The following is a 24,877-nucleotide window of genomic DNA, read 5'->3' on the forward strand; positions in this document are numbered from 1 at the left end:
CAATAGAAGCAGTGCAAGAATCACTTTCACCTCTGCCAGTGGCTACTGTTAATCTATTAGTCCTTGTATCCCCCCAATCTAGCAGTTTTCCGACCCACCTAACACTGCCTCGATAGAATCAGCAAATATTCTTGCACCCTTTCTATTTAAGTGTATCCCATCCCTGTAGAAGCAGTCTCTCCTGTTAACAAGTACAGACCAGGCTGAAAAAAATTCTACCCCGTGAGCCTTGCACAATCTTTCCAGGGCCGAATTGATCAACAGGGCTCTCATCATATACTCCCTCCTATTGTGTCTGGGCAGAATTGCAGACACTTTCAAATTCAACCCTAATTCACGGCTTTTTTTTCAACAGATGTTGTTAGCATTAGTAGAGGCATATGGAGCAAGAAAGCAAGCTTATACAGCATCAGCCATAAAAAAAAAAAAAAAAAAAAAAACGCTCGAATTTCACTCCTCCGTTCTTTCCAAGTACCTGTCCAGCTCAGCCTTAAATTTATTTAGGCTATCAACTTCCACAACAAAGGATGGAAGTCTGTTCAACCAACCACCCGCTGGCTAAAGGCAAACTTCTACACATCTATCCTACATCTGTCTTTCCTCAATTTTAATTTATGCCTTCTCAGGTGATTATTCTGAGCAAGGGGAAGAATCTCATCAGCATTCAGAATGCTCAAACCATTCAAGGCTTTATACACCTCAATCAGATCACCTCGCAGATACCTAGTCTTCGGGCACTGTAATTTGCAAAATTTAAGCCTTTTTTCGTAAGAGCAACTCTTTGTTCCATTCGCTAATCTTGTTGCCCTTCTCTGTACTCGTTCCAACAGTTCTACATCCTTCTTAAAATGAGGCCTCCAGACCTGTATACAGTACTCAAGGTGTGGCCTGACCATTGCCTTATATAAGGGGATAACCTCCTTATCCCTGCTAGAAAAATTCCTGTATATCATGGACAAGACACTATGAGCTACTCTTGCAGACAGTCTGCACTGCTCAGAAAACTTCATATCTGCCTGCACAATTACCCCCAGATCCTTTTCGTTCTCTACCACTGTCAGTGTAGTACCACAGAGTTGATACGTCACTCTGGGGTTGCTTGCTGCTTCCCATATGTAGAACTTTACATTTCTCAATGTTAAACTTCATTTGCCACCTCTCAGCCCATCTGCTCAACGTTTCCAGATCCTGTTGCAGCAGCGTACTGTCATTAGTGTCCTTAACAGCCCTGCCAACCTTTATATCGTCTGCAAACTTGGACATTAAGGTTGATATACCATCATCAATATCATTTATAAATACAGAAAACAACAATGGACCCAATACTGAACCCTGAGGGATTCCACTAATAACATTAGTCCACGATGAGCAGCATCCATTGATTACCACTCTGTCTTCTCACACTCAACCATCCCTTTATTCATAGCAGCAATTTGCCTCCAGTGCCACACTGATCCAATTTGTGCAGCAATCTTCCATGTGCAACAGTATCAAAAGCCTTTCTAAGATCCAAATATATGATATCAAAGTTATTCCCTGCATCCAGTTCCTTTGTGACCACATCATAGTACCCAATCAAATTGGTCAGGCAAGACCGCTGAAGAAGAAGGCTGGAGCCTTTGAAAGCTATGGTTTTTTATCGCTTTTAACTTAGTATATTTTAATGCATTTTATTGTTCATAAATGTAGCAGATTTTAATATTTTATATGTATAGTTTATCGTAAAGATAAATTTATTGTAAATACAGGTTATTATAATTTATTACAAACACAGTTATTAAAAGTCCAGTTTCCTTTGTGTTTTTATTTCTACGCAAGGTTGGTGCAAAACACTAAAATCCACAGTATGGTCAGGCAAGACTTTCCCTTAACAAAACCATGCTGTGTCTGAGCTATAACTGAATTCTTGTCCAGATGATCCTGCAGTGCTTCTTTAACCAGTGCCTCCATTAATTTTCCTGGAACCGAAGTTAAACTAACAGGTCTATAATTACTTGTGTTGCCCTTTGATCCTTCTTTGTGAATCGGGGACACATTTGCACATCTCCAGTCCATGGGTACCTTCCCTGAGTCCAAAGAAGCTCTCATAATCTTGGCTAAGGGTTTGCTTACTTCCTTTGCTGCCTCCTTTAATATAACTGGATAGATACCATCCACCCCGGATGCCTTTTTTTTATGTTTATCTTCAACAATTTCTCCTCCACTTTCCTCTCAGTTATTACAAAATCATCCAGCTCACTGTCAGAGTTTAATTCACCTCTGGCATACCCAGAGGTGAGTTAAACTCACTGAATAACTCCTCATGGGTGAATGTAGATGTAAAATACTCATTTAGTTTGTTAACCACCTGAGCAGGATCATCAACAGTTGAACCATCAATATCCAGTGGACCAATCTGATTCATCCCTTTCCTTCTAGAGTTTACATAGGTAAAGAACTCCTTGTTGTTTTTCTTTGCATTCTTTGCCAAGGATTTCTCATAATCTGCCTTTGCCTGCCTAATCTCCTTTGTGACTTGGTTACAGACCAGCTTATATCTATCATAGGCTTCCATGTCACCCATTAATTTATATGTATCCCATGCATTTTTCTTCTCTGCCACATGTCTCAGTTCACCTGACATCCATTTAGGCCTAAACCTTGAACAATATTTCTTAGTTGGTATGTAAACCTAGTAGCTTCCAAGATAATTTCTTTGAATGCTTCCCATTTTGAATTTGCTGTTGGTATCATCATCAGTTGGTCCCACCGTATAGAAGTTAAATACTATCTCAGACCACCATAGTCACCTTTACGAAAGCAAAAATCCTTCCCTTTACCCCTGATGGTAGTTACGTCTTTGAGTAAATCCCACTTCAGCACACTGTGATCAGTGCCACCTAGTGGTTTCTTTATCTGCAGATTCTTAATGCATGAAGAATCACTACTGATAATCAGATCAAGAGTATTACTCCCTCTAGTTGCCTCCCGAACATGCTGATATAGAAAACAGTTATCCAATAAATCCACAAAAGCCTTGCTAGTGTGTGAGTGACCAACCCACAAGTTCCAGTCAATATCTGGGAAATTAAAATCCCCCATTATAAGAATCTCTGATTTACTGGCCCACTCTATTTCCCTGTACAGTTCCTTATTATAGTCATCAGGTCTATAACACACTCCTACTCTCAATTTTGATCTCCCAATGCTTATGTCTCACCAAACTGACTTGACAATGCACTGTCCAGCGATGTCGACTGGCTTCACTTCCTTAGATTTTATGTGTTTCTTAACTAATAGTATAACCCCTCCTCCCTTCCTATCTTGTCTATCCTTCCTGTACACATTGTACTCAACAAATTCCAGTTCTGCATTCCTTATATCTGTTTGGCACCACGTCTCTGGTATCCCAACAATATCAATATCTGCCTTTGATGTTCTGAGCAATACCTCAAATTCATCAAATTTGTTTACCAAACTCCTAGCATTGGCGTACATGCAAGTATACATGCACCTGTTCCTATTCTTAGCTACCCTAACACAACCTATGTGTTTACTTGTACCGCATATGACTCCCAGTTGTCTCTGAAATACCCTGCATCTTGTCTTCCAGGCTGCTACTCATTCCAATAGAAGCAGTGCAAGAATCACTTTCACCTCTGCCAGTGGCTACTATTAATCTATTAGTCCTTGTTTCCCCCCAAGCTAGCAGTTTTCCGACCCACCTAACACTGCCTCGATAGCATCAGCAAATATTCTTGCACCTTTTCTATTTAAGTGTATCCTATCCCTGTAGAAGCAGTCTCTCCTGTTAACAAGTACAAACCAAGCTGAAAAAAATTCTACTCCTTGAGCCTCGCACAATCTTTCCAGGGCTGAATTGATTCATTAATGCTAACGTGTACAACAATATCACCCATTGTGTCCTTAAAATATGATATCTGCTCTACAACGTCATCAACCTTTGCCCCTGGAAGACATACCATGGTCCTGTTCCACCTATACGTTTTACATAACATGTTCCCCGTTTCCCTGACAATAGAGTCACCAACAACTAATAGTTCCTGTGGGACCAGCGCATTCTGCCTTGGGGGTTGCCAATGTGTTGCATGATGATCCAGTGCAAGCTCTGGCGTTGATGTGGGCAGCTGAGAGCTTGATGGGCCCCTCAATTTAGATCCTTCAAGGGCATCCACCCTGTCCTCCAAGCTCTCATGTAGACCCATAACAATGCTGAGTTGTCGCCTCATTTCCTCACACTCCTTACATCGCGCGCACACAAAGACATATCCCTTGGCAATATCATGTCCCTTACCTGATTGCTCCACAAACATCAAGCAAGCAGTGCATTTTAAAATGCTGTGATTCAGAGGGAAACTGCCCCCCCCCCCCGCAGTTCTCCCCTGAGCCACAGCACTCCATTTAGTTTGAGCCTTTTGCTTTGCTGTTCTAGTCTGAGTCATGATTCTGATTCAATTTCAATAAAATTTCAATTTCAGTTCAAAATTATAACCCTAAACTTGTATCCCAATGCAGTTGTAACACTATATATCTATATATATTTTTTAAGTGTCAAGTATTGTCTTCAAGTTTCTTTATATAAGTTCCGTATCGAGTTATGTATTAATTAATTATGTTACGTTCGTAAAATCTAAGTTGTTATATGTATTTAATTAAAGTACAATTTAATTGACATTGAAGTTCAACAAGATTAATAAATTACTGATTAATTGATAATATTATATATTATACTATACTAAGCTAACACTATCTAGTTCAGGATATAACGTTGTATCGTATAACAATGGCGGCAAGTTACGAACGGAAATCTACGGACACTTAAATATTAATTAACTTCCAAAATTTTGCTGTCTCAATTCAGAATAAATCAAGGATCTTGCCTAGGTCTATAAGCTACTTACAGAAAATAATTTAATATAACAATTGGTCAATAAAGCGGCTAACTATAGCTAAAAAACTTCCAGTTCACCGGTTCTGCAAAATTCGTAAAACACGTGGATTGGATACCCTTACCGACACTAAGTAATAACCTACAAAATCTCTATCTACGTTAAAATTTAAACTAAGTATTGTAACTAGGAATATAGAGCTACTCTAGAAAATAAGTTAATATGCCAATTCAAGTTAATAAAACAGAAAAAACTTCTCTATGTTCCTCAGCCGTAAAATCTTCCATATTGTATAACTTTTCCCCAGCTGACTATTGACAAGACAACTAGCCTTCTAATTCACTTGAGCAAAGACAGTTTCCCCTTCCCAAAATCATTTCAAAATTTTAAAAATGGTCTATTTCATGAGCACATCAATTGTACAGAATTTCTGTCCATATGCCATTTCTGTTTTTGTATAAGATCTTGTTGAAAAACAGCTTCCAATGAGAAAATAAAATATGTCCTGATGTTCAAACAGCTAGTTATGTTAAAATGTGATGCATACTTTGAACTACATTTCTTATTATTTTTTTTCCTATGTCTTGATGTGTCAAAAACAATAAATAAAACTTTATTTTTACTTTTGGTAGCATTCTTAAATCAGAACATGTTTTTAAAAACCCTATATCAATAGTGCTGTACCTGCAAGCAATATGAAAGGAATTCCATCCATCCTTGTTACGAAGATGAATATCAGCTCCAGCTGTTATCAAATCTTTTATCACTGATAAATTTGATTTTGTACAACTCAACATTAAAGGTGTCCTAGAAAAACATTGACTATTTTAAATATAAAATAAAATAAAAAGATATTCCAAATTTCTTATTGTTTTATAATTTCAAAAAATAATAATTTTTTTCTTTAAATCCCATTTTATTTATACAGTTGACATATTTTCAATGTTACTAAAATTTAATATTAATTAAATAGCAATAATTTAACAATAAATAACAATAACAACAATATTAATTAAATTAATTTAATATTAGTCATTAGTCCAAGGAAGCCACAAGTTTTTGCTACACTGGCCAAAAAAAAGTAAAAAGTAGAAAAGAAAATACAAATTATGCACCTCCCTCCTCATGTAGGTAGCTATCAAGTTGACCTTTGAATTTCTGAAAACTGTCAGCCTACATGCAGAGGCAACTTGTTCCAGTAATCAACAACTCGCTGGCTAAAAGAAAACTTACTACAATCTTGTCTAAATCTTCTCCTCTCCGCCTGTAATTTGAATTTATGGCTGCTAATTCTGGAATTCTTTATAACTTGAAAATTCAGCCTTCATTCAATTACTAATCCCTTTCAGAGCCTTATAAACCTCATGCCCCCCCCAAGGTGCTTGGTTGTCAAGCTTTGTGGCCCATATAATCAAAGTCATCCGGCGCCTCCATAGCCAGGTGGGCTACGGAGGCAGCCATGCATAGCACACACTTCTTGATTAGACCGAGATTCGAGCCTGTGCCCACCAAATACAGAGGATGCGGGAAGGTCAGGGAATGACCACCGCATATCCCCGGAGCAATATGGCCTTAGTTGCTAATGCTCCTAAAAACCAAATAACAAACAAACAACGAAGTCATTCCTCATATGGTAGCCCTTTTGCTGATCTTTCCATTCCTAGCCTTTCAAGAAGCTCAATGTCCTTTTTCAGATGAGGTCTCCATAGCTGAATGAAATATTCCAAATGCAGTCTTACAATTGTCTTATACAATGGAATTATAACCTCCCTTTCTCTACAGGATATTGTTTGATAAATCACTTGATAGGACACCACGGACCTTCCTGGCTGCCTACTTACACTCTCAGATAACTTCATATCTGCACTTATAAGTCCAGATCCTTTTCTTCCTTTATGGCTTTTAATTCAACCCTACCAAAAGTATAATTAATTTTGGAGTTGCTATTCCCAAAATGTAATAAGACCTTGCATTCTGCTTCATTAAAACAAAGCTGCCACCTTTCTGACCATCCTTAAAACCTGTTCAAATCATGCTGAAGGAGCACTGCTTGCCACTGATCATTATTCACTTACCCAATCTTTACAATGTGTGCAAACTTTTATGTCACGCCCTTTATCCCTTCATTGATGTTGTTCATGAAAATCAGAAATAACAGTGGTCCAAGAACCCATCCTTGGGAAGTGGGGGGGGGCAACTTCTGACATTATACCAATCTAAAGAATAACCATTAATCATATTGCAGGGCAGAAGGGATAACCTCTGCCTTCTGTCCTGCAATGCATCTTAGAATCTTTCCAGTAATCCCAACAAATCCAGCCCATACAGTAACCACTAATGACAGACTAAATCAAAGGCCTTGCTAAAATCCAAATAAACTATGTGGATATTGTTCCCCACATTCATGAGTAACTGTGTCAATTTAGCTTATCAGGTTACTTAAACATGATTTTCCCTTAAAAAAACTGTTGAAAATCCTTGAAAATGTCATTTCTATCTAAAAGTCTGAAGATCACATTCTTTATCATTATCACCAGGATTTTCCCTACCACTGAAGTCAGCCTAACTAGATTATACTTAACTTCACTCTTAGAGCCACCTTTATGCATTGGCAATATATTGGCACTTCTCTAATCCAAAGGAATCTCTCCCGAGTCTAATGACACTGCTTGTATTCTTCACTCTCAATTAACCTCAGTGGTTCAATACACTCGTGTCGCCTTCCTCAAAATTACTGGGTAGCCATCAACTCCAGGAGCCTTACTTACCTTCAGGCTTTACTTTTTCTAATAGTTTTAGTTTTTCTAATAAACAGTCATCTGTAATTTTGAAATTTCTAATTTTATATGTTTCATCCTCACTTGCACAGTTTCTCCTCAGCATGAAGGGTCTTTCATTAGTAGACTCATGCAAAGTACTTATTAAATTCATGAACATCAGTTGTGTTATCTCAGATATTCATGTAAATTGTGTGTGTTCTGTAGTCAATTTTCTGTTTGCAGGATGAAATACTCAAGCTGCCAGGAGAAAAACCCATGCTACCCTCTCCTGAGACCATCTAACACAGCCATGTTGTGAAAAAGACCCATAAAATTGCTTATGTCACTAACAGGATTGAAACTTTGGGTCTTTTCCACCCAGTTTGGGGAGGATGATGATCACACCCATGGTACTACCCACGAGGGTGAAAACACAAGAGTCCAGTCTGATTCATTTTTTCTTCTTTGTATCTACATACACGAAAAACCTGTCCCCTTTCTGTTCTCTTTTAGCCAGTACCTTTCCATACTGAGCTTTGTCCTCCCTAAACCTCACTGTGATACTATTACTTGTCAAGTTATAGCTTTTGTGGGTTTCAGTATTTTTCATCTCTCTATACCTTTTCCATGCTATCTTTTTCTGCACTATTTAGACTGGCCAGCTCTGTATTCATCCATCTCGGCATCCTCCTTATGCAATATTTTCTTAATGGTATAAATGCATTTGTGGCTTCTGTGATTATTGCTTTAAAGTAGTCCATAATTCTAATGTATCTGCCTCTGCAATCCACCCAATTAACAGATGCTATGTAGTGCCTTAAACTGTCATAGTCTCCTCATGAATGATTTATATATAAGCATTACATATAAGATGGGTTATACATAAGCAGTAAAGAATACAAGCAGAAAGCTGCTGTTCTCTATATTAAAATCAATAATAATTGAAAACCATCCACTGAATAATGAATTAGAACTAAATGATAATGTTCCAGTTGCAATTTTATGAATGGGAGGGATCTCATAAAGAATTATGTAACTGTAAAAATAAATTTGAGAAATGGCTTGCAAATATGGCAATGGAATATCACAGAAAACTATATAGATTACAGTCCGTTATTACAAAATTTGCACATTTTTATCTCAGTAATTAAAATAATATCTATTATATAGAGATTGAATTAACAATGAGGCAACATTTCCATCAATTAAAATGCAATTTTATAGAGGATAAGTGAGTTTATATTTGCAGTTTTGAAGACTGATGAAATGTTAAATAAACCACACCAACTCATGATTTGCTACTGAAAATAAAGAGTATTTGTAGATGAAAGGATTTTTTATTACAAAGGTATACAACAGTATCTATTGCACTGTGGACATCATATGGAAAGGAGGGCCCATCAGCAAATGTAAGACAGATCCAGAGGAGGCATACCTGACACCTGGATACTAAGCTACCTGAAAATCCTAGTGATTTTTTTTTTCCACTGATGCTATAAACCTAGAAATAGTAATGATCCCTTTCTGATTGGGGTGAGAGTGGGAGAGACAGCTTCATGTAACTACTGACAGAGAAATCTCATAATGGTGGACTGCATTTGTTTCTTACTGAAGCTCAGAGATGTGCAAGCAAAGGGAACAAATACAGGTAGTGCAACCTACTCACATAATATACTGCTCTGTATTCAAATAGAAAGAAACGCTTTTTGGAATTACATTACAAAAATATGTAGCACATGACATACCTTTCCTTACAACTACTTTGTGGCACGTGGTTTTGCATTGCTGAATTTATGAACTATAATTAAAATTTAATTGTATATTCGGTATTTCGGTGGATGGGATCTATCCAGTTATATTAAAGGAGGCAGCAAAGGAAGTAAGCAAACCCTTAGCCATAATTATGAGAGCTTCTTTGGACTCAGGGGAGGTACCCATAGACTGGAGATGTGCAAATGTGACCCCAGTTCACAAAGGAGGATCAAAGGCTGACACAAGTAATTATAGACCTGTAAGTTTAACTTCTGTTCCAGGAAAATTAATGGAGGCACTGGTTAAAGAAGCACTGCAGGATCATCTAGACAAGACTTCAGTTATCGCTCAGACACAGCATGGTTTTGTTAAGGGAACGTGTTGCCTGATCAATTTGATTGGATACTATGATGCAGTCACAAAAGAACAGGATGCAGGGAATAACTTTGATATTATATATTTGGATCTTAGAAAGGCTTTTGATACTGTTGCACATGGAAGACTGCTGCACAAATTGGAGCAGTGTGGCATTGGAGGCAAATTGCTGCTATGGATAAAGGTATGGTTGAGGGGGAGAAGACAGAGAGTGGTAATCAATCGACACTGCTCATCTTGGACTAATGTTATTAGTGGAGTCCCTCAGAGTTCAGTGTTGGGTCCATTGTTGTTTTCTGTATTTATAAATGATATTGATGATGGTATATCAAGCTTAATGTCCAAGTCTGCAGACGATACAAAGGTTGTCAGGGTTGCTAAGAACACTACTGACGCTATGCTGCTGCAACAGGATCTGGAAAGGTTGAGCAGATGGGCTGAGAGGTGACAAATGAAGCTTAACATTGAGAAATGTAAAGTACTACATATGGGAAACAGTAACCCTAGAGCAACGTATCAACTCTGTGGTACTACACTGACAGTGGTAGAGAACGAAAAGGACCTGGGGGTAACTGTGCAGGCAGATATCAAGTTTTCTGAGCAGTGCAGAAGGGCTGCAAGAGTAGCTCATGGTGTCTTGTCAATGATATACAGGAATTTTTCTAGCAGAGATAAGGAGGTGATTATTCCCTTGTATAAGACAATGGTCAGGCCACACCTTGAGTACTTCATACAGGTCTTGGACGCCTAATTTCAAGAAGGATGTAGAGCTGCTGGAACAAGTACAGAGAAGGGCAACAAGATTAGTGAATGGAACAAAGGGTTGCTCTTATGAAGAAAGGCTTAAGTTTTTCAAATTACAGTGTCTGGCGACTAGGCACCGGTGAGGTGATCTGATAGAGGTGTATAAAGCCTTGAATGGTTTGAGCATGCTCAATGCCGATGGGATTCTTCCTCTTCCTCAGAATAATCACCTGAGAGGGCATAAACTGAAATTGAGGAAAGACAGATGTAGGATAGATGTGTGGAAATTTGCCTTTAGCCAGCGGGTAGTTGGTTGGTGGAACAGACTTCCATCCCTTGTTGTGGAAGTTGATAGCCTAAATTAATTTAAGGCTGAGCTGGACAGGTATTTGTAACGAACGGAGGGGTGAAATGGGAGTGGGTTTTGTTTTTTTTGGCTGATGCTGCATAAGCTTGCTTTCATGCATCATATGCCTCTACTAATGCTATTTACCGTAATTAAATTTTTAATTGTATCTATCATTTAACTTTTCGATTTATGATGTAACTTTTGGCATTTTTAATTTTGGTATTAGTAGTGGAAAGTGATTCAAGCAAGCAAGTTTATACAGGATTGGCAAAAAAAAAAAAAAAATCTGTCCATTCTCTCTAATAATTTGATCAAATTTTTGTTTAATTCTTCCTTAAGATTATTCAAACTATCCACTTCCATAATGCCAGATGAAATTTTGTTTCAACAATTAATTAATTCTGGCTGAAAGCAAATTTTCACACATCTATCTTGTAAACATCCTATGCCCTTAATGTGCATATTGTTCAAGCAAGAGTTATTTGTTATTTGGTTTTTAGGAGCATTAGCAACTAAGGCCATATTGCTCCGGGATATACGGTGGTCATTCCATGACCTTTCCGCATTTTCCATATTTGGTGGTGACGGGCTCGAACCCCGGTCTAATCAAGAAGCGTGTGCTACGCACTGCTGCTCCTTCCCACCTGGCTATGGAGGCGCCTTTCAAGCAAGAGTAACTATGACATTAGAATTTAGTTTACTCAATCCATTTTAATCGGGTCTCCTCACAACAGCTTGGTTTCCACGTGCTGCAATTTGCAGAAGTGAAATCTTTCATGGTAAGAACACCCTTTTGTGTCCTTGACTAATTTTGTTGCTCTTCTCTGTGCTCATCCCAACAGCTCTATATCATTCTTAAAGTAAGGATTCCAGATATGCAGTACTCAAAATGGGACTTAACCACTGCTTTACATAATTGTGTAATCACCTCTTGTCCCTGCTGGCAAAATTACTGTATATCACTGACAACATTGCATGAGCTGAGTTAAGCAGCTTGTCTGCACTGTGTAGAGAACTTTGTATCAGACTATATAATTATCCCTGGGTCTCTTTTGTTCTCCACCACTTTGAGTGTGATATCATCCAACTAGTATGTTATTTTGGGATTGCTGCTACCCATATGCAGTAACTTGCATTTTTCAGTGTTAAACTTTAATTACCACTTCTCAGCCTGCCTGCCTAATTTTTCTAGGTCTTTGCAGTATGTCTTGATTCCTGTCATTAACCACCCTTCCAACCTTTCCAACATCAGCAAACTTTGACATTAAAAAATATGCCTTAATCAATATTGTTAATAACTAATAAAAACAGTCAGGAACACAGCACTGCACTATGAAGGACTCCACTAATAATATCAGCCCCTAGAAGAGCAGTGCCCCATTAATAATCACTCTGTCTGATGATATTTTAAGTAGTCCTTATGTGCTGTGATGTAATGACTAGATCGTGGATATAGCTTAGCTCAATTTTTCAGCACTCACCTCATAGTAATCCGCTTAGTTGGTTGAAAGTTTTGCCACGTGCATAGTGGTTAAGAGATTCGTATAACTTACGGGGATTATAAATTTAAAAACTAAGTTATGGGCTTTAAAAATTTTTCTAAGAAAGGAAAGTGCACCTTCCATTCTATGGTTATTTAATTAAAATAAATTAAATGAAGTGAGATAAAAGCTAATAATCGCACACTAGTGACTTTCGAAATAGTCTTCAGTTAGCTATAGTGGGGAGGGGAGAGCACGCGAGTGTGTTATATACAGGTTGGGTTCCCAAAATGCATTTCAGTGCACGCGGAAACTTAATACATGCTAAATTCCAAATGGGGAGAAGTTGGCAGGAATCTTTTTGTTTAATATGTTAAGTGATGTGTGGTGCTTAAACCACTCAATGATGAGGGCTTCGTTTTGAAGGATTTTATAACTGGAATTTAGTTTAACTATTGTGATCACTGAATTGATGAGTGGGTTTTGATAAGATTGAACATGTTGTGTTAGTTCTGTACTTGTTAAATTAGATTTGAAGCTATTAAAGTGGTAGTATGCATGTGTGTTAGAAAATTTTGATGTCCCGAATTTTGCTGTTGTACTGCCTATGTAACATGCTTGACAATCTGATTGGCATCTAATTAAATATATAATGTTATTATGATCTTGTGTCCCATATTCGTATGTTGTCTTGTATGAACTGAATTTAGAACTTAATTTGTTATGTATATCTGTATAAAATATCTGTATAAAAATACAGATATTTCTCTGGATTTTCCTAATGCATGATGAATCACAGCTGATATTAGGATCTAGAGTATTGTTTTCTCTCATTGCCTCTCTAACATGCTGGTGAAAAAAAACAATCATACAATACATTTGCAGTCTATTGCTCGAACTGCAGCATCAAAAACAGTTTCAATCTCCTGTTGGAGCAAAGCATGGTGGACTCAGTCTTAAATTTCAGAATAAACAAAGGCTACATGCAAAATGGAAAGCAACATCAGATCCACTAGACAGGATTGCATACTCAAGAGCCCATGCCCAGTTGAATAGAAGCAAATCTAAAGCCATGAAAGCCTACATCGACCAAACAATCACGATTGGGAAGGCACCGTTTAAGGCAAGGCATGATGAATTCCCTCAACAACTTAATCTGATCGAATGGCTAGACTACATCACAAGATTTAAGCCAAAGTCAGCGTCAGACCTCAAGAGCATTCACAACAGTTGTCAGCAAGATGTTCTAGCTTTCATCATCATCGCAAAAAGACAGCTTATCCAGGCCATCAATGATATCCCACCAACATCTTGCACCGGATATGATGGGGGTCCCACAATTCATCCTTAAGAGCGTTAGTGTTTTCATCACTGATGCACTCCTAGGAATCTTTAATGGAATCCTCACAACACAAAGTTTCCCAACAGTCTGGAACCAATATATTGTCCAGCCAATCCCCAAAACACAAGGAGCAATCTCAGTTTCACAATTCAGTCCAATAATGAAAGCCTCATGTCTCCTCAAAGCCATGGAGAAGTGCCTTCTTCCCATCCTAACCAACCAGTTTCTGCCATATGAATCACCATTCATTCACTATGCCTTGAAACACAGGTCCACCATTACCAACCTACTGCAAACCACCAACACCATTCTGGAAGCTCTACAAGATAGAGCTAAATGGCAATTGTTTATCTGGATATCCAGTCTGCATTCGACAGCATAGACAACCAGCCCCTCCTGCTACTTTGTGAGGCGGATACCAGATAAAAGGCAATATACTGGAATTTTTGAAGTCGCTACTTACGACCAGGCTCCTTCACTTGATTGTGAATAAAAAATCATTCAGAAGGAAAGTTTGTGTAGGTGTTCCGCAGGGCGGAGTTCTATCACGGCTCCTCTTTATGGCTGGCATCCACCCATTCCTGTGCCAGAAAACAGAATTTATCAGTTATGCAGACAACTTGAAGCTCCTCTATCGAATACAACGGGACTGCCCAACCTGATTCTGTTTCTGAGGCCATAATTAACAGCCTTAAGAATCTCATTACATACTCAGTTTGGCACAGTTTTATCTTAAGATAAATCCAAACAAATCTGCACAAATGGTATTCTCACTCAAATCAAACAAACCTGAAAATTCACAGAAACCCCATCACTACAGTAACCAAGCACAGAGATCTCGGCATTATCTTCGACCCCAAACTCAGTTTCAAACACCATTTTGCAGATATTCACAACAAGGTCTGCAGATCCAGATAGCTTGCCAAACGACACCTCCATGTCACAGAACCTGAGTACACGCTCCAATATATATACTGGTTTCTGCAGCCAGTCATCACCTACTGTTCAGAAATCTGTGTGTCGGCAATGAAAACCATTGCATCTGATGAGTACTGGCTTCTTTGGTGGGTCTTCAAACATAAACTGCCACCACTCACACATACTTCAGATATCACACAACTTCTAAATTATAGAAAAGTCACCAAACAGATATTTGCCCTCTGCATGCTAAAGTCAATTAAAATGATAGCGGGTGAAGTCAATACACCGAGTTTTTAGCAGATACGCAATTGGAGGTTCCCTCCCCGAAACCTTTAAGAGCCCTCCCCTCTCTGCAGTCTGTGGCGTGGAGGCTCAAGATAGGCAATAGATTCCTGCCCATGGAGATGCTCCACAACATCCAGATGGATATAGACTACAAAAAGTACATAGAGGACAAATCCATAAAAATACGCATAATCAGGAAACAGCTTTCATCTTCAGCCGAGTGACTGCTATCGTCTTTTCATCACATATCATGTTCTTTCATTTCCCGTGTTAATATTAATTTTATATGTAATTATACATTTTATGTTTTTTAATATATGTTTTATGTAATTTTTCCTGTATTAGTTATTTTATGTTAAACTCCTAGCATTGTCACTGTTATGGGTATTATTGCATCAGGCAATCATGTAACCATTCACTGCCTGCAATAAAGATATTAATAATCCAGAAAGGCTCTGCTACGGGATTACTGTTTTCTACACCAGCATGTTAGAGAAGCAACTCACAAATCCAGCAATGTGAAAGCATGTACCACAAAGGAGACAAGGTTTACTCAGCAGCTTTGTGTACTTTCATAAGTTAATCCAAAAAGCATTTCTTTTCATTTTAATGCAGTGTATTATTATTAGCCATATGGTGCAAGGAAGCCTGAGGCTTATGCTGCACCAGGCATAAAAAAAAAAAAAAAAAATTCTGAATTACCCAGAGAGAGAGAGAGACACCCAGGGTCCTGAGCTGGACATCATCATTCTTCTCTTTCCCTTCTACTTCTCTCTCTCTCTCTCTCTCTGGGTTATTCAGAATTTTTTTTTTTTTTTTTTTGCCTGGTGCAGCATAAGGCTCAGGCTTCCCTGTACCATATGGCTAATAATAATAATACACTACATTAAAATGAAAAGAAATGCTTTTTGGAATAACTTATGAAAGTACACAATGCTGCTGAGTAAACCTGGTCTCCTTCGTGGTACATGCTTTCACATTGCTAGATTTGTGAGCTGCTATATGTGAGAATAAAGATGAGAGATTCCAGTTACTACAGAACTGGTTTACATACTTGAGCTAAGTTTCGAGAGAGAGAGAGAGAGAGAGAGAGAGAGAGAGAGAGAGAGAGAGAGAGAGAGAGAGAGAGAGAGAGTCTTGTAAAGTATCATAAAAGGCTCACTTTGAAATTGGAATGATGATTTGAAGAGTAATACAACACCTCTAAAACCTAAGCCCTTTTTTTTGAAAGTCTCTTTTATCCATTCCATCAATTTCTTTGTTGTTTTTATCAGTCTCTACTGATTTTTTTTTTTTTTTTTTTTTCATTGATGCTAGAAACCTAGAAATAGTAATGATCCCTTTCTGGTTTGGGTGAGATTGGAGAGGAGGTAGCTTCATGTAACTACTGACTGTGGAATCTCATAATGGTGGGCTGCAGTTGTTTCTTAATAAAGCTCAGAGGTATGCAAGTAAAGGGAATAAATACAGGTATTACAACCTACTCATATAATACACTGCTCTGTATTCAAATAGAAAAAAATGCATTTTGGAATTACATTACAAAAGTATAATAATAAATATGAGAGTTATCTCATTATCCAAATAGGATATTTTCTTTTTTCAATTTCTGGGATAAAATCAGATAAATTAAAATTACATTTAATTAAAAACACTGAATTCAAATAAATAAATAACTTAAAATACCTCGATATGCTTATTCTTCCCATATGTGAACCCTCCAAGCACCAGAAGATGCTGACATCAACCAGCCCAGGACATTAGATAACCCACGCACTAAAGAAGACTGAACACATTTCCGTCAAAAATAAACCTTATTTTAAAATGCATAATCATTTATTATTAAAAACCAAATCTTTTTTTAATAATAAAAATTACCCATTTTAAAATAAGGTTTATTTTGAACTATTCGTGTAGAAATAAAATGAAATACCCAATCCTTAAATTCTCATTCTTATCTAAACCTTGGTTTTCTGATAGGTACGCTAAGGCTATTTAGAATAAGAATAAACCATATCAAGATAAATTAAATACACTAAAAATCAGCCTTTTTTAAAATATTAAAAAATATTTTATTTCTGATATAAACATGGGGGGAATACCCCTATGTTGAAAGTTCCCTAGCCAAATAGAGTGATCTGTCTCAAAATGGGAATAATGAATTTTTTGCTAATTCTTGGACAACACAGTATTTTCAAATTTATACATTCAATTTTTATGGCATATATTTAATCTTTAAAACTATAATGCATATAGTTTTAAAGATTACATATATAACATAAAGGAAAAAAAATCAACATTTCACATTAAACTATGGAAAAAATTAAAAATACTTGGTCTACATATATAATTTTATACAATATAGTTTCCAAGTATTCAATTCTTAATACCAGTCAGCCCTCTTTAATGGATCCACTTTAACTCCTAGGTCTAATAAATATCTAACACATTCTTCTTGTCCAGATTGTGTTGCTTCATGTAGTGGTCTTTTTCCATCCAAATTTGCTTGTTCAAAATTCACAAACCCATGATCTTGCTGTTCTCTTAAATATCTATAGAGAAAATAAAAAAATTAAAAACCTAAATTTTTCAATAGAACAAATCCTAAATTTTTGTTCCAATAATTATATTTAGACTAGCTATGATCATGGAGTAATGTACACTGATGTTCAAAGAAAGTGCATCACCCCTTAAAACTGTAATCGTCATCCAAATAAAGTAAGTATATGGCAATCTATTTCTTACAGATTGCATCAGATAAGACTGACACACGTAGGTGATGATGTAATATTGCATCAGCTGTTTCAGCTATATAAGCACACTCTGCAAGAGTTGCAGTCATTCCTTGCTTGTGTCGGGATGGCAAGTTACGTATAGTTGACGCCATGAAGAAAGAGTGCTATTGTTGCTTTACGTGAGGAAGGATGTTCTTCCCATCGTATTGCTTATAAAGTGTCTTGTAATCAGTCAACAGTGAGTAGATTTCTTTCCAAACTCAAGAATACTGGTTCTGCTGATAGAAAAAAAGGAACTGGATGCAAACTAGTCTCTACGCCAAAACATGACCGCATTTTGAAGTGCTTATGCCTTAAAAACCGTAAAGCTCCTTTGTCTGAGCTGAAAAGAGAATGTGAAGAACATACAGGAGTGGTACAAGTGCAGTAACACTCAGAAGATGCCTCTTCAAAAATGGACTTGTAGCCTGTCATCCTAAAAAAGAAGCCCTCCTCACACAAAAAAATGAAAAAGGCCTTATTAATTTGGTGTAAGGAGAATGTCAAATGGACCCCCAAACAGTGGAAGTCAGTTATTTTCTCGGATGAGAAGAAATTCAACCTGCATGGCTCTGATGGGAGACAAACGATTTGCTGTAGACATGGTGAAGAATACCATCTAGACTGTATGGTGTCTACTGTGAAATTCCCTACCAGCCAAATGATATCGGGGTGCATTTTGTATCGTGGAGTAGATCACCTACAGTTTAAAAAAGGTTCTGTAAATGCCAATGGATACCTGGCTATACTGGAAGGCAAATTGCTGCCAACCATTAGAGACCATTTCAACCTGCCAAGTAACTGCATCTTTCAGGATGACTCTGCTCCTTGTTATCAGGTGAAAAGTGTAAGTAGGCACTTCTGTAGTTACTTTAGCTTCATTTCTGCATTAGAGTAATGTGTTTACATTTGTTACAGGTGAAAAAATGGTTGGAAGAACAGTCCATTACAACTGTTAGCTGGCCAGGAAACAGCCTGGACCAGAATCCTATAGAGAACTGTTGGTATCATGTGGAATCTGCAGTTGCCAGAAAGAAACCAAAGACCCTTCGTGAACTTCAGGAAGTCATAATTTGTATTTGGAACCACGAACTATCAGTTGATTATCTTCAAAAATTGATCTTATCGATACCGCAACAGTGTGCTGCTGTCATCAGGGCCAGAGGCGGTTCAACTAAATATTAGTTTGCACCTGGTGAACTTTTCATTTTGTTTTCCATTTAAAATGATAAACTGAAGCAAACTGAAGGCTTCTGATAACATTTCAGCCATAATTGTCGTGTTTACCAAAATGTTGTATAAAGGTTGCAGATACTCATTTTGGAATATTTTGAGAGCACCTGTCAAATATTACTTAGCTTTGCCTTAACTATTAATAAATATCTTTTGTTTATATTTCTATTAGTGATTCTAGTCATAAATGTAACATACCATCCGGAAAAACGGTTAGAAATGTGAAATTCCTAGGTGATGCACTTTCTTTGAACACCAGTGTATATCACTGCAAGTATGCATTTAAATCCATATACTCCCGTGAAAAATGCAGAGCCCTTTGCTAATTGAGCACAGTTATACAGACCACAACTGAAGCTCACTTGCCATTGGATAGCTGTACCAGAGGAAAAAAAGAAAAGCATCACTTTTATCCTAATTATAAATTCCCTAGCCAAATAGAGCATTATTAACTAATAGAAGTTCATAACTTCTATTTTTAATTCTATTTAAAAATTTCTCTTATTTCAATATAAAAACCAGAGTACCAATAGCAATTATAAGGATGGTACATATAACAGGATATATCTAGATTTTGTTAAATACCTGATGGCATACTTTATAAGTTTACTTATACTGAAAATACCGGCAACAAATGAGAAAGGCATCTAGACAGAATAGCAGAATGCTCACTATTAAATGTGAGAAGCTTATCTAAATAGGAGTAATGACCATGGCAGGTACATTCTCCACAAAATTTCTGTACAAAAACTGGAATTCTGTGATACTCATGACTTAGGGTGTCTTGGTATGACTTTCACTTTCTGTTCCAAAACATTCCAAAAGTTTCTGAACAGAATTAGTTTCAGATGAATTATGATCAAGGCTCTGGACTAGCCAAAGCAGATTTTCAATGCTACTGTCTTCAATGAAATTATTACCCAATCTGTGTGATGCTGAATTGCCAATATCCTTTCTCCACAGAATTCTCACAACACAGGCAGGCAGTCTACGGAAGTTAGAATATTATCATAAGCATGATTCACAGTACCATTCATGACAACTAATGGGCACATTAGTTGTCATGTGAAGCATGATTCACAGTACCATTCATGACAACTAAACTAAACCAGGCAAAACAAGACTAAGCCATTTCACTATCACCACTCAACTTCACTCTTATGTAAAATGCAATTTGCATGGAACTATTTTTCTAACATACCAACTCTAGTTGTTGTTGTTATTTGGTTTTTAGGAGCATTAGCAACTAAGGCCATATTGCACCGGGGATATGTGGTGGTCATTCCCTGACCTTTCTGCTTCCTCCGTATATGGTGGTGATGGGCTCGAACCCCAGTCTAATCGAGAAGTGTGTGCTACGATACTGCTGTTCCTTCCCACCTGGCTACGGAGGCGCACCAACTCTAGGCATGTTAGAACAGGTGCAGCTTCATCAGTTGCATTAAATTTCTATTTTGCATGAATTTTGCATGAAATTACATTTGTCAGTTGATAAGCAAACAGGGTCCAATCAGGTAATTGAAAGGAAGGGGGGGCGCAAGCTTGAAGCACCTGAACACCTCTGGATACAAAGTCTACAAGACCCCATTCCAATCTCCATAGGCCTCGCCCATATGATGTGAAGACTGTGTAGCATTAATTTGTTACTTCACTTTATCTTCTGTTACTGCTTCAAGGTTCACTGCTTCCACTCTGTACACTATGTGGTATTATATAGAGTTATAAGGTGATGGCATGAATTTGCAAGAAACTGCAGCACTAGAATATCTAATTCTATACAGGGACTTTCTGATGGTAGTTATTCAGCAATTATATAAAAATTCAAAAAAAGTGAATAAAAATTTGTGGGAGGTATATAAATTATTAAGTGACACAGAAGCCTATAAAGCTGATTCACAACCTACAAGCCAAGGCAGATAATGAGAAGTCTTTGACAAAGAATACAAAGAAAAATAGCAAAGACTTCTTTGTTATGAAAACACTAGAAGGAAGGGGAAGAATCACATTAGCCCAATTGATATCGATAATTTAACTGTTGGTGATCCTGCTCAAGTTGTTGACAAACTGAATAGGAATTTTGTATCTACCTTCACACATGAAGAATGTTTTAAGGAACACGATGCAAGAAGTTTATCAAACTCTAACAGGGAGCTAAATGATTTTGTGATAACTGAGAGGAAAGTGGAGGAGAAAATGTTAAAACTAAGCATAAAAAAGGCACCTGGGATGGATGGGATCTATCTGATTATATTACGGGGTGGACAGCAAAGGAGGTAAGCAAACCCCCTATCCATAATTATGAGAGCATCTTTTGATTCAGGGAGGACCCTGCGGACTGAAGTGTGCAAAGTATTGCCAATTTAAAAAGGAGGATCAAAGGGTGACATGCATAATTAAGAATGTTCCAAGTAAAATAATAGTCACTGGTTAATTTTATTTGATACTATGATTCAATAACGTTGAGAGACTTTTGGAAAGCTTATTAATAAGGCCTGGGCAGAAATTACTAAAAGTTGTTTAAATGATGATTGGAAGAAATATGCCCGTGGCACGTAAAAGGTTTCAAAGGATTTGAAAAATACGAATCATACGAAGAGGTTACAGATAAGATTGTAAAGGTTGCAGAGCTACTTCAGTTGGAGGTTGATGCCAAAGACGTGGAGGAGTTAATAGAGGAAGAAGAGAAAGAATTATCTAACGAATATTGACTTGCAGGCAGCAATAGTGAAAGAAGAAAATACTGACAAAGCTCAAGATGAACCAAATGAGCAGCCAAGATGCTGGTTCGTCGCCAGAGAGATGGCAATGGCATTTCGTGAAATTGCATCGCCAATGGCGGGGTTTGAGAAGATGAATCCTGACAGCGACAATTCTCAAAAGTTAACAGAGGGGTGAATGATATGCTTGCTTGCTTGCTAGAAAGAAATCTATGATGAAAAGAAAAAAGCCACCCTCCAGTCATCTATTAATATGTTCTTTCGTAAGGTTGAGCAGCCGACCCCTTCTAAATCTCCACAGCCCTCAACCTCCGCAGCAGCATACTTATCAGCTGGAGACGTCGATTCTGGCAACGATGCTCGAGAGGTAAAACTTACTGACGTTATGCCTGTCTCCTCTTTTTTTTTGTAATTTTATAATTTTGAAAATTTTTTAAATTGCACGCTTTTGTCATTTTTCCTGCGCACGAGATAAAAAATTGAATAAATACAATAAATAATTCTATTTACATGTTCGTCAAACATTTATTTTTTGATTCAATCAATTCAGCGAGCACAGTTGCAAGTGTTTCACAAGCATGGGGGAAATTCCCCGACTTAAGTAGCGTTCCATGGAATGCAACCCTTATGTAAGTCGGGGAGTTCCTGTATATCGATATAATGATTAAAATGCAATTATTGATTAATGCATAAAAACTTATGTATAAACTTTGCAAAAATCTTATGAATAAATGAGCAAACAAAATTTATTTTTATATAACATATATAATATGTTGTTATTTGGTTTTTAAGAGCATTAGCAACTAAGGCCATATTCCTCCAGGGATATGCGGTGGTCATTCCCTGACCTTTCCGTATCCTCCATATTTGGTGGTCATGGGCTCGAACCCGGGTCTAATCAAGAAGCGTGTGCTACACACTGCCGCTCCTGCCCACCTGGCTACAGAGGCGCCATATATAATATATTTCACAAGAACAAAATATTATTCTTCTATCTTGGCAACTTAATTTTTATCTCTCACCAAAGTTATTTAAAGATCTCTTGTGTGGAACAAACATTTATAACAATATTTGATTTCAAGTTAAGAAAATTTTCAAGTTCAAGCAAACATTTGCATTGGTAAAATGCACAGGCTGTCAATTACAACAAAATTACTTTTATTTCTTTTTTCATTTTTTTTTAACATTTATTTCTATTGAAGCAAGCAGCTGAAAATGTTCCTGTGAATTTCAAGTCTTGACAGGCCAAGCATTGACTGATATTAAACAGTATAGGTTCTTTATGCAAAGAGATACAAAAAACAGCATTCAACAAAATTTCTGCAAAATTCTCAAAACTAATGTTCTTTCATAAATAATAAAATAAGGAAAATTGACTTACTTCAGAACTTAAAATACAAGCTTTCTAACCATATGTGTATGTATAATCTGTATCTAAGTTGCCAAAAATAAAATTCTATTCTTACAAAAGAGGGCTTAACAACTGTACAATAACTACCCAGTTAAGTGATTTTCTTCTTTTTAACAAAATGTTACATTTTTTTTCACAAGTAATGAATTAAACTGCTTAATGCTGTATTAATTGACTTTCTTTACTCACAGAATAAATAAGCAACACAAGTAGCAAGAAATTAATATTATCAAATGCATAACACACCATATTAAGCATGTATAAGGATTAAAGTATCTCACTTATTTAATGGGATGATGCTCGCTTGGAATAAGTAATCTGTGTTTGCATAAAAACGTCTTCAAATAAAATATTTTAAATATGGGATCTTTTTAATATAAACAAATAAACAAAGGATAAACAAATGAATACCTAAGAATATCAATGGATCCACTTCTTGCTGCCACATGTAAAACTGTATCACCTGACTTAGCATGATATATGTCCATCCAAGGTATAGGAGAATATTCTGGATATGTAGAAACTAATTCTTTAAGCTTGCTAGAGTTCTTATCAACAGCAAGGTGCAGAATTTCTTTATAAAATGAATCTTTAGTTTTCATAGTGCCTGTGTAATAAATGAATTAGAATACAGCAAATGCATATATACATATCAAAGAACTATTTGGAATATGACAATTATACCACAACAGAATTGGTCACTACAGTATTACTAAATTCTATGATTTGAATATTCATATCCTTAAAAAAGGAAGTACATATCATTAGTATTAGCATTATTAGAAGCATATGATGCAAGAAAGTAAGCTTACACCAGCATCAACAAAAAAAAAAAAAAAAAAAAACTTTCCATTTCACCCATCCATTCGTTCCAAATGTTTGTCTAGTTCTGTCTTGAATTTATTTAAGCTGTCAACTTCTACAACAACAGATAAAAGTTTGTTCCAGCAATCAACTACCCACTGTCTAAAGGCAAATTTCCACAGATCTATTCTACAACTTTCTTTCATCAATTTGAATTTATATCCCCACAGTTTATTAATCTGGGAAAAAGGAAGAATCCCATCAGGACTGAGCTGGCTCAAACCATTCAAGGCCTTATACACCTCATTCAGATCACCTCGCAGGTGCCTAGTCTCTGGACACTATAATTTTTTTTAATTTAAGCCTTTATTCATAAGAGCAACACTCTGTTCCATTCACTAATCTTATTGTCCTTCTCTGTACTCATTCCAGCAGCTCTACATATTCCTAAAATGAGGACTCCAGACCTGTATGCAGTACTCAAGGTGTGGACTAACCATTGCCTTATACAAGGGGATTATCACCTCCTTATCCGGGCTAAAAAAATTCCTGTATATCATTGACAAGACACCATGAGCTATTCTTGCAGACTGTCTGCACTGCTCAGAAAACTTCATATCTGACTGCACAATTACCCCCAGGTCCTTTTTAACATTTTCTACCAACCTGAGTGTAGTACCACACAGTTGATACGTTACTCTGGGGTTACTGCTACCGATATGCAGTACTTTACACTTGTCAATGTTAAAGTTCAGTTGCCACTTCTCAGCCCATCTCAACTTTTCTAGATCCTATTGCAGTAGTGCACTGTCATTAACAACCCTGCCAATCTTCATATCATCTGCAAACTTAGACATTAAGCCTGATATACCTTCATCAATATTATTTTAGTATTATTATAATCATTAGCCATATGGTGAAAGGAAGCATGAGGCCTTTGATGCACCAGCCAAAAAAAAAAAAATCTGAGTTACCCCAAGAGAGATAGATTGCTTGATATTTTGATATTTATTACTTAAAGCAGTCCCAGCCAACCAATGG

The 24,877-nt window shown here is 37.0% G+C and overlaps 1 protein-coding gene across 3 annotated transcripts in view; it reads right to left on the bottom strand.

The window, feature by feature from the left end:
* LOC150086746 (uncharacterized) overlaps positions 1-24,877 on the bottom strand; it is a 105,923-nt gene that overhangs the window by 72,744 nt on the left and 8,302 nt on the right. For all 3 annotated transcript variants that reach the window (XM_090371552.1, XM_090371554.1, XM_090371555.1), the window contains exons 2-4: positions 23,444-23,639; positions 17,288-17,449; positions 5,574-5,696 (exon numbers count right to left, since the gene is read on the bottom strand). In XM_090371552.1, the coding sequence (XP_090227678.1) occupies positions 5,574-5,696; positions 17,288-17,449; positions 23,444-23,634 (476 nt within the window). In that variant the 5' untranslated portion in view covers positions 23,635-23,639. The remainder of the gene's footprint in view (positions 1-5,573; positions 5,697-17,287; positions 17,450-23,443; positions 23,640-24,877) is intronic.

The sequence above is a fragment of the Mastigoproctus giganteus genome, chromosome 4 (genome assembly GCF_048544385.1).
Source record: "Mastigoproctus giganteus isolate SK-2022 chromosome 4, ASM4854438v1, whole genome shotgun sequence".
Classification (NCBI taxonomy): domain Eukaryota; kingdom Metazoa; phylum Arthropoda; class Arachnida; order Uropygi; family Thelyphonidae; genus Mastigoproctus; species Mastigoproctus giganteus.